The sequence below is a fragment of the Podarcis bocagei genome (genome assembly GCF_964188305.1).
Source record: "Podarcis bocagei genome assembly, chromosome: 10".
Lineage (NCBI taxonomy): Eukaryota > Metazoa > Chordata > Lepidosauria > Squamata > Lacertidae > Podarcis > Podarcis bocagei.
The window spans coordinates 28,843,481-28,854,064 of NC_138135.1; the positions used below are offsets into that span (position 1 = coordinate 28,843,481).

At 41.7% G+C, this 10,584-nt stretch overlaps 1 protein-coding gene across 1 annotated transcript; it reads right to left on the reverse strand.

Moving 5' to 3' along the window:
* Nucleotides 1–425: 425 nt before the first annotated feature.
* On the reverse strand, nt 426–9,624 carry RTCB (RNA 2',3'-cyclic phosphate and 5'-OH ligase). Its single transcript, XM_081210983.1, has 12 exons — nt 9,449–9,624; nt 8,061–8,139; nt 7,418–7,485; nt 6,889–6,988; nt 5,913–6,069; nt 5,324–5,480; nt 4,181–4,340; nt 3,759–3,934; nt 3,107–3,295; nt 2,601–2,711; nt 2,067–2,186; nt 426–1,047 (listed from the first exon to the last, which is right to left on the reverse strand). Exons 1-12 carry the CDS (start codon nt 9,539–9,541, stop codon nt 940–942), a joined length of 1,518 nt encoding a protein of 505 aa, XP_081067109.1. The 5' UTR covers nt 9,542–9,624; the 3' UTR covers nt 426–939.
* Between the last annotated feature and the right edge of the window lie 960 nt (nt 9,625–10,584).

The window sequence follows — 10,584 nt, forward strand, 5'->3', positions numbered from 1 at the left end:
TATCTTCTGAATGACCAGGTGCAGTGGAAGACAAGGCTTATGTACCTCAAATGGTTGCTCAGCTTATGTTTCTCATTTCTCTAGTGCTAGGACACAATCTGTCCATGCCAAAGCAATCACAGCTTCTATAGCATCTGGATGCCCTGATTCATGAGGGACATCAAGGGAAAGTTAGCTTCTCTTCAAGAAATACCAACTCTTCTCTAACAAAGTTTTCCAACTGAGCTGTAATCAGGGATATTCCAGTAAACATACATACACAGAGAACCTGCTGCACCAAGTGAATCATGGGCAGCACAGCTTGTGCAAGCCTACCACCCCTCATTCAACAGAACCGTCATGCTAGTGCACTTATGGGAGAAACTGTTTGATCATAGACTTTTAAAGTAGAGTACCTGTGACAGTAGTCATGCCACATAGATGAATGATATTGTTCAGGCTTTATTGCAACTCACAGTGCAAAAAAAAAGATTCCCTTTCTATTTCCAATAGTACAGATTGGTACATTATAAAGGAGATCAAACAACTCATGTCAGGAGAAAAATACAAAAACAACCAAGTGTATTTGTACTTGGTCTACACCAGAGAAAGCCTCCTTGCAGATTGGTGGCTATCAAATCAACATTGGTCAGAATCTCACCATGAAGGGCACAGATAATTTATTAAGAGTGAAGAATCTTCTGAACAAGGTTGCTTTTAGATTCTGCTAAAAGAAATTCACCCAATTTTAGATACCACTCTAGAAACGAAGGGCTATGTGTCTTGATTTAGCTCCTCTTAGCAAAGAGAGCCCCTCACCCCCAGGCACAAACTTACTTTAATGAGTTCTAACATAGAGTCTGTGTCAGTTTGTATTCTAGATGGAAACAACCTTCAAGCACTCTGGTGGGAAAAGGTCTTCAGCAAGAACAGTGCTGGCCTGTTCAGGGAAAGACTTCCTTAGCCTTTGATCACTGCTATGGGTCTCAGTTTAATGGCTTTCTTGCTGATGCCAGCTGCATGGCAGGTGTTAACCACATCCGTCACATTCTTGTAAGATTCAGGTGCCTGGGATAAATGAGATGTAAAAGGAGAGTTAAGAATATGTTTTGAGGTCTTTTTCTGTTGTTAATAATAATAATAATAATAATAATAATAATAATAATAATAATAAAAAATAAACTATCAATTTCTATTCCACATCATTCAAAAAGCTACCAGGCAGCTTGTAATACACGAGGCTCTCAATACATGCATACATTCATAAGATTAATACAATGTTAGAATAAAAATCATTTTAACTATGTGATTTAATTTCAAAAATCATCTAAGCAAAATCGCTTAGGCTTTCCTTGATACAAGGCCAGTAATCTCAGATAAACTCTCCAAAATGTGTGCTTAAAAGAGTAACGCCTTCCTTTGATTTCTCAAGATTTCGGTTAAGGGGAGGTTCTTAAAGAATAATTAAGCAGATTGGTGCTACCACTGAAAAGGCTCTTCTTCCTCCTCCTATAGTAGCTCCCTCAAAAAAAAAAAAGGGGGGGCTTTCAGCAGATCCCATACTACCAAACTTAAAAAGACAGGAGAACTTACACAAGGAGAGCACCTATTTCCCCCCCATTATTGTTTATGAAAGACTATATTAAGTCCTTTTGAACAGGTGTACTGTAAACCACCCTGTGATTGTCCAATGAAGGGTGGTATAGAAATGTAGTAGTAGTACTAGTAGTAATAACAACAATAATTTTCAACAAGCTTCCCTCAATGTTTAGGGAAAAAACTGTTTTTTGGGCATCAGAAGAAATAACTGAAATGAAATGTACAACATTCGCTTGCCTTTCAAACTCTATTAGTGATACAAAAGGAATGTTCTGAACAATGACATGGGACACTGGATGTTCCCAAATGAGGGAGGGGAGAGAAGAGGAAACCATTTTAGGAAACCTGGAAGAGGTTTAAGGTTCTTAGAATGGCAGAGTACAATAAAGTGTTGTGTCCCCTTGTTGCTGGGAGACGTTAATACTTCACCAGGAGAGGAAGCTCACTCCAGAAGTAAATTCCCACAAAGAAGTTTATAAATCACTTACTTCTTCCATAACCAGTTTGGGGGATGCAACCCGGATTGCAATCCCCATGTCCGCCAGCTTGTCCAATACGTCCTGGAAATCCAAGTTGCGCCGAGATTTTGCACGTGACAATGCACGGCCCTAAAAACGACAATCACTGTTTCAGTTACTGCCATATACTTCGGGGAAAAGTTAAAGGGAGCGCTGAGCAGAGCCTGGGATACATACATTTTTAGGAGGGAAAGTGCGTCTTATGGAGCGAAAAATACGGTAAATGTGGAGCGAGGAAGCACTTGAGTAAGAGCAGTGATGGGCAAAGTAAATCTGGATCTACCAGTAAATCACTGGGTGTTTGAAATTTACTTGCTAAATCTACTGCCTGACTCCCAGCTATTGTTCTCCTGCTGGAAGTATTTCATTGGAAGCATATGTGTTCTGCACAAGGCTCCAGTTGATGAAACTTGGGGTTCTGGTAATAAACAACCTATATCCCACTAGATGGAAAGCTGCCCACCCGCAAGCTGGGTGAAAGTTGAAAGTTGCTTTGTTACTCACCGCTCCATGGCAGGTGGTACCAAAGGTTTCAGTCATGCCTTGTTCGGTACCAGTAAGGACATAGCTACAAGTTCCCATTGTTCCACCAATCAGGACAGGCTGACCAGTCAGCTGCAGAGGCAAAAGAAGGGTGCAGAATCAAGATGACACATCCCCTCAAGCTGTAAGCATATGCTGTTCAGCAAGGGTCCACTGAAGGTCACTACTGATCCACTCAGGGTCAAGCTTCCATAGTGAATCAAGGAAATGTCAGACAGGAGACATGCAAAATTTGACCAATCGGGATGTTTTGATTGCAATACAGTAGTACAGCAGACACTGAGAAATATAAGTCTTGACAGCTACTAGGTTGTATGGTTACATGAAAAGAAATAAGGTAGAAAGGTGCACCAATGCAATTGTAGGAACATGAGCTGTTAGGTGTGGAAGCCCACGAGGAGTAACAAATATACTATTTGCAGGACCTGCTGGCATTGGCAAGAAAGAAAAGGGCAACAAATTTGTACCTGGTAATCAACCGCAATGAGGGGGTGGTGAGGAGGGAAAGCCCTGGTTGTTCCTTTCCGGTGCACCAGCAGGGTCCGTTCTTTTCCATCTACCACATGCTGCTCTACTTTGGCAATGTTGTGAGATACATCATAGATCACATGCAGATCCAGATCATCAGGGGTGGTATTGAAGACTTTAGCAAAAGCCTAGAAAACATTATAGACATAAGCAGCAGTCCACTGAATTCAAAAAAAGAGCCCAAATAATCTGATGAACACATAACTTATGGCTATTACCATGATGGCAGTGGTGGAAGCCCACCTCTCTGCAGTGCCCTCACATAGCTCTACTGATCGTAACTCAGCAGTTTAAAGTTCAAGGGGAAAGTCCATTTTCCTCCCAAGAAAGACAAAACTCATTAATGGGGCCCAGCCCCATTCATACATCCTGTTTATGAGGAAGATGACAAGCCACTGCACCACCAATCCACAAGCCAGTTAAGCCAATCTCTTCCTACCAACAGGAGTGATATGGACTCACTTCTGTTACAAAATAATTTAATTGTTCCAGAAATGTTACCCAGGTGTCAATCAATCAGAATGCAGCTGAATAGATCCCACTGGGGCTTAAAGAGATGGAAGTGAACAAGTTCATGCTCTTTCTTCGCACCTGTCTGGTGAGGAAAGTCATGGAAGAACGATTGACCCATGCATAGTTTCCAGCTGCTGCCATTCCCTTCAAGTAGTCCTGTCCCTCCTGGGAAGCAATCCTGGCACATGCCAGCTGGCGGTCGTTCACTATGATCTTGTCTCGCTTCATAGCTTTTTCCATAGCCACTAGGGCATCTGTAAAAGGGGTGGGGGGGTGGGAAGAGAGACAAAAAGCAAATTCAGTGTAGGTCTCCATTAAGCCCATCTAAACTAGCATACCCAGAAACTGGACATATCTGAGGCTTCCACAAATGCCAATGACATGCATGAAGATTGGGAGGAAATAACCCATAAAGCAGTAACTGGAGTCTGTGGATACCTGCAAGAAAGGGGAAATGTTTCAAGGGCAAAGAAGAAGAAAGGAAGAAAAAGCCTAGATACCTGTAGCTACTTGGTGGCCAAGGCCTCTGCTGCCACTGTGGATCATCACACAAACTTGGCCCTTGTGGTCTATGCCCATCTTCTTAGCAGCATATTCATTAAAAATTTCATCTACAACCTGGATCTCAGCATAATGGTTTCCTGCTCCCAAAGTCCCCAGCTGTCAAATAAAAGAAGAAAGCTTAGCTACGTTTTGAGCAGATACTGAAACGGGAAGCAAAATGGAAGACAACTGGTTTCCCTTAGAAAGGTTGAGGCAATGGCCTCCCAGTCTTTGATGCCATGTGGCATCTCGCTAGAGGAGGAGATACTGCTGAGAGCAAAGGTTTCAGCTATAAGCCTTAAATCTACCTGAGTGTTACAGTTTACTGAACTGTAAAATATTTGCCTCAGTTTAGAACTGTGAGAATATAAACTTCCTTGTTGTGTTCACACTAGAAAGCTCATGTAGTCAATGCCCTGTGCTTATCTTCATCTGCAGCCAGACACCTCTGCAAAGCTCAAACCCAGGACATTCATTGATCAGATGCTGTGGAAGGGTTACTGTATCTGTACATGGAGGTTTAATTTTTAGCTATTATCCTCCTACTTGATATTTCTTGTTGCTGTTTGTTTCATAAGTTAATCATATATTGGACAATGCAAAAATTGACCAATTTTTTTTACATGGCAGCTCAAAGATGCGGAACTTGTTGCCTTCAGATTATTATGGGACTCTTAACTTCCATCAGCTCTAGCCAGCATGGCCAGGGATGAAGGGAATTACATTTCAACAGGATCTGGAGCAGCATAGGTTTCTCATCCTTGTCCTAACAAAGCAGCATGCCAAGACATTGGTTTTCAGGAAATTCCTTGAGCTTACTCAGAATTGAATGATACTTGAACATAGATTCTGCCCTCCCTGGCTGCCAGCAAGTCCAGCACCTTTAGTCAGTGTAAGTTGTTTTAAACTGTTTTTAATATTGTGTCTTAATTGCTGTAACTCCTGTGGGATATTGGGATTGTGATAGCAATAGCAATAATAATAATCCTCTCATCAAGACTTATTTTTTCCTTGCATATTCGCACTCTGCTGAAATGTACCCAAGAAGTTAGCATGAAGTTCTAAGTAGTAATGCAACATCATCTCAGCAGACCAATTACCTGGGGCAAACCCCTTTTCTTAGCCCTCGCAGAGACTTTATTTGGATCAGCTTGCAGCATCCTCCCATATTCTTCACAGTGCTCTTTATCCTCAGCCCAGGCATAGCCTTCTCGGAGGGACCAATCTACCCCCATCTCCAGAGCCTCCTCTAAATCCCTGGGGCAAGACAGAGAGAGATTGACTTCTAGTAATTGAGGCAACTGATTGCTATTGTTGTACTGATTACATAAGAATACAATCCTGAACTTTTGTAGATATCCAGATTTTTTTGGTTGCTCTCAGTTAAATCATTTCAGACTGCTGACTGTGGATTCTTACTGTGTATTTTCACTATATACAGTGCAATTTTGGTTAAGGGGGTGCTATTTTTAAAAAAACCAATTAAAAAAAATACAGGACCGAATTAACAATGACACATGGCTCTTTATTTCCTACTACAACATGGCTAGATACTTGCCTGTTAAGGTACAGTTAGGGCTTATTAAATTTATACATTGCTTCCCACACGAAAAGACAAGGGTGGAAGGAAGAAGGAAGACACCCTTCCAGTATGGAGATGCTGCTGGAGAAAGGAAAGTTAACACTTACTTGGCGTTCATAGGAATGACACCCTTGGATCCCACACCAACAGGAATGTGGTCAAACATGGCCTGAGCAAGCTGCTCCTTCACAGGTTGGACATCACTCTCATCAAGATTGGTGCGCAAGAGCCGTACACCACAGTTAATGTCGAATCCGACACCACCTGCATGAGGAAAATAAATACAAATGCACCCTTCAAAATTCATGCATGCAACTGCAGAACCGACTCATCACCACAATCAAATGTTCTTCAAGAGAAGTTATAAATATTTTTCAGTAAATGTCCCCTGACTTGGACAAGTAAAAACATCAACCCCTCAGTTTTGTTAGTCAGAAGGAACACAACTAATCTCCACTGGTTTGGAAGGCACAGATTACAAAAAGATAGCACTTCATGGAACTTCTGCTCAAGGAGCCTGAATATGCAGAATTCATAAGGGTTGTTTTAGTATTAAAAACAAATATACCCTTCTTACTCCAAAACAAGCACTCCTAAATTGTATTTGTTTTAAGTTTGCTTCAGGGTGGATGTCTTCATTGCTACATTATATTACAGTTGATAGTGTCCTAGGCATGGATTTCAGAGAGTCCAGTGAGACAATAACTGTAAGTTAACTGACAATTTACATATTCATCTGCAATGTACCTCCATCTGAATGAGTACAGTGTACCTCCGGTTGTGGACGGGATCTGTTCCGGAGTTCCCATCGGATCCCGAGATTTCCGCAACTGAAGGGGCCGCTTCTGCGTGCGCATGGACATGCGGCAGTAGACCGCTTCTGCGAATGCGTGCACAGCAAAAGCCCTGGGTTTGCTGCTTACGTATCCTGAAGTTTACGTAAGTGGAAGGATACGTAAGCAGAGGTACGACTGTACTGTGAAACACATTTTGTTTTCCCATCTGGTTTCAATACATTGCATAGATCTGCAGAATAAGGGTTCTCTCCCTGCACAGAGAACATCACATTCAAACTGCTCATACCTGGTGATACCACTGCTTCTGGGTCATTCATATCAAAGGCAGCCATGTTACCAATAGCAAACCCATAGCCTGAGTGGACATCTGGAAGTCCTATAGATCTCTGAAATTCATTTAAAAAATAAACAAAAGAAAGGCAATCAGTCATAAGATGTGAACAAATGAGGATTCTATGACAGCATGGACTCAAGTTCTACTTGCCCTGCCACACACACTGCAAAATGGGCATTTCTTTTAAAAAATCCTTTGTTCCTAGCCAAAAACTCAGCAGATTAATGAAGGGCAGCTCACAAATGTAGAAATTGGCCAGAATAAGTTGCATGTAGGCCCCCTTCAAAAGTAAGTGGTGAATGTAAACAGCTGTCATCTTGCCCTGGATTGCTGGGTTAATTTAATGAAGGCTGAATTATTTCAAAATTATTTTTGGAATAATTAAGAGGGCAATGCTACAAATGCTGACAACACATATGGGGCTTCTATTTTGAAACAATGGGTCAACAGGATATAGGGACAACTCTTTAAAATCACTCACATGAACAATGCCAGGCAGTGCAGCTACATTTCCGATTTGTTTCATGGCTGGGAGGAAGCCACCAGCTCCTAAAAAAGATGGATGATGAGAAACACAATCATCCTCCTTTCATACAAATTTGTGGTTGATGACATCACACCATTACATCAACTTTCCTTTAAATTTGCATGACCATGTTACACAGGTGAAAACTTCACTGTGAAGCACATCTACTTAGAACTGGCATAAGGCAAGCTGTGACCAAGAACACAGATGTTTCAAAGCCAAGATTAAGGGATATTTGGTTTCATTTCAGTGCAGTTAAGATCCCTTTTGACAGACCAGTAAGTACTAGCTTAAATCAAGCAAGCAAAATTCTGCAGCATGTTCTACTTCTAAATGAAGCCTAAGTCTTAAAATAAGTTGTGTTTCACCATAGTCTGACAAGCGGCAGATTAATTATAGAGGGAACATTTTCATGAAGGCTCATAATATTTTTCATCGATTAAGAATCACTCTATGGTGCCTGAACATATAGGCAGTCCTAAACTCTAAATGCATTGGTTGAATCTATGTGAATTCTGGATTCATCAAAAGTGAATCTGGAGCTAGGATTCCACACACAACAAACCAGTGAGATTGGGTGACAATAACACATACTAACCTCCACCTCTGCATGAATTTCTTAACTCTTCAAACATTAACTTCTCTAAAGGATCGTTCACGTAGAAGACACCTTCCACCTACAAACAGAAGAATGAGGGAAAAAGGAAACAAAATGCATCAATTCTTACATAAGGGCAGTAACAAAAATTTACCATTCATGCAGAAGCTGGAATGTAGCTGCATCTAAGCAGGCTACAAGGCTTAGCCACAATTAGGGAAACTTTAGTCACTTCTAGTAAAGGTTTAGATGGACTAAAACTAGGAATATAATAAGCTTGGCTGAACACTTGTTACAGAAGCTGTTGAGTTTCAGTAAGAATTTCAGATATCTTGAATCATGGAACAAAATGTATCTTCTGACCCACGAATGACACCAGTGCTGTAGTTAGCAATCTTCAGTTAGAGATCAAAAGCGAGAACTTTGTTGAGGAGTTCTAGAGACTCTCATTTAGTTGTGACAAAATGAGAGGTAGCTTCTCAGAAGTACTTGAAGCCCTAAACATTTCTAAAATACAGTTTCCTTCTTATGGGGCAATCTGGGAAAGTCTGTATCTTGGCTCTAGGCCACAGAAGCAACCCAGACCACTTCTGAGAACATGAAGGACGCCAAGATCCAAATACAGTGGTACCTCGGGTTAAGTACTTAATTTGTTCCGGAGGTCCGTTCTTAACCTGAAACTGTTCTTAACCTGAAGCACCACTTTAGCTAATGGGGCCTCCTGCTGCTGCCGCGCCGCCGGAGCATGATTTCTGTTCTCATCCTGAAGCAAAGTTCTTAACCTGAGGTACTATTTCTGGGTTAGCGGAGTCTGTAACCTGAAGCGTATGTAACCTAAAGCGTATGTAACCCGAGGTACCACTGTACTGATTGCTGGTAGCCCTTTTTAAGACAGCAAGAATACAGCAACACCCAGCAGTGATGGAAACCTGCTTCAGGAGGCATTTTTAAAAAAGAGATTTTATCATGCATATAAATTTTTACTTTCAAGCGGTTTTAAAACCGGTTGAATACCACATTCATCTCACTAGAGAAAGGTTTCAGCTGTGCTTTAACGCTCCACATGCATAAATAGTGCAATCATAATGCTACTAATAATCCGAATGTAGCATAAACTAACTTCAAACCGGGGTTTGACACTTAATGTACTGAAGGATGATGTACGCCAGAAGGCATCCCCGCCCAACCAGGTACGGAAAGCCGCTGGGAATGCGGTTCTTAAATCTTGAGGAAGCGGCACTCTGCACATGCGTAGGGGAAGTCTTAACCATTACTTCACTTAAGTAATAAAAGCGAGCCGGGGGGGGGGGCTAAGCACCGGCTGAGACTGAACCCGCCCCTACGTGCCTGTCCACACACAGATCCCCACCGTCCTCCGACCCACTCACGTTCATGTTGGGCACGAAGCCCTTCTTGATACGCCAGCAGTGCTTGTCCAGCTTGTCCAGGTACTGCAGCTCATCGTTGTAGCTTCGGCTCATGGCGGCGGCGGCGATTCCTAGCGAGCTCCGCTCTCTGCCGTGGCTCCGTGTCACTGAATTCCGCCAACGGCGCGCACACCGCTACGGAAGCCGAGGAGGTCGCGCGCAGCCTGCCTCAGGCAGAAGCTGAGGAGCACTAAAGGATTGGACGGCGCCCGCAGAGGCACAAACTTCGTTCGTCTTGCGCGAACCAACCAGTGGCTTTCTTCTTTTCCCCCCCTACCTCCTTTGCAGCGCCGCCTAGTGTCCAAAACGGGACCGCGTGTTGAATTAGCTGGTTGTGGAAGTGACCGCGCTTGGTGTGGGTCAAATATCAAAAGAACGGAAGATCATTAGAGCAGCCTTCTTGCGCCGCTTTAAAGGCTGCAGTTCTTAACCCTGCTTTTCTGGTGAGTAAGCCCCACTGGATTCAGCAGGGCTTGCTTCTGAGTAGACATGGTTAGGGCTGCGCTGTAGCACATTTTTTTTAAGGCGTGAGATGTTTACTGCAAAAGATGGGTGGACAAAACCTTTGGAACCTCTCTGGTGCTTTATTGTGGGTATATTCTGCAACATATTCTTGACACAACTGTAGTATGTTAGTGGTACGTTTCTTCTGCTTAGTAGTTATGCAGGGTGGATTTGATTTAAATCAAAGCAATTTAAATCACTAGTCAGTAAGACTTGGTTTAAATCATTTTATTTTATTTTTTTACAGAAAAAAAATTCTTGCTGGTATAATCTTAATATTTACAACCTGATGAAGGTTTCATTTTTGGAATAATAAATTTTCAGAGTAGTTTTTACAGTTATATCAAAAATTGCTGATTTGGTTATACTATTATAATTATAAATTATAGCTATAAAATTCTTGTGAGGCTTAATAAGTTAACTGTTTATACTTGGACAACTTTTCTGCTATACTTTACTGGAAGGAGAAAAATAATCATTAGTAACAATTTAAACAATTTATTTAACTAAAACAATTAATATTATAGCATACATATCCATGTTTGTTAACTGATGTGGTTAAACGTTTTTTTTTCAAAAAAACCCTTTGTGTT

Excerpts from the sequence above, each read along its gene's own strand:
- RTCB (XM_081210983.1), bottom strand. The coding sequence starts at position 9,541 with ATGAGCCGAAGCTACAACGATGAGCTGCAGTACCTGGACAAGCTGGAC. Across the intron at positions 8,140-9,448 it reads GCTTCGTGCCCAACATGAAC|GTGGAAGGTGTCTTCTACGT; the intron begins GTGAGTGGGTCG and ends TTCTGTTTGTAG. Across the intron at positions 6,989-7,417 it reads CACTGCCTGGCATTGTTCAT|AGATCTATAGGACTTCCAGA; the intron begins GTGAGTGATTTT and ends AATGAATTTCAG.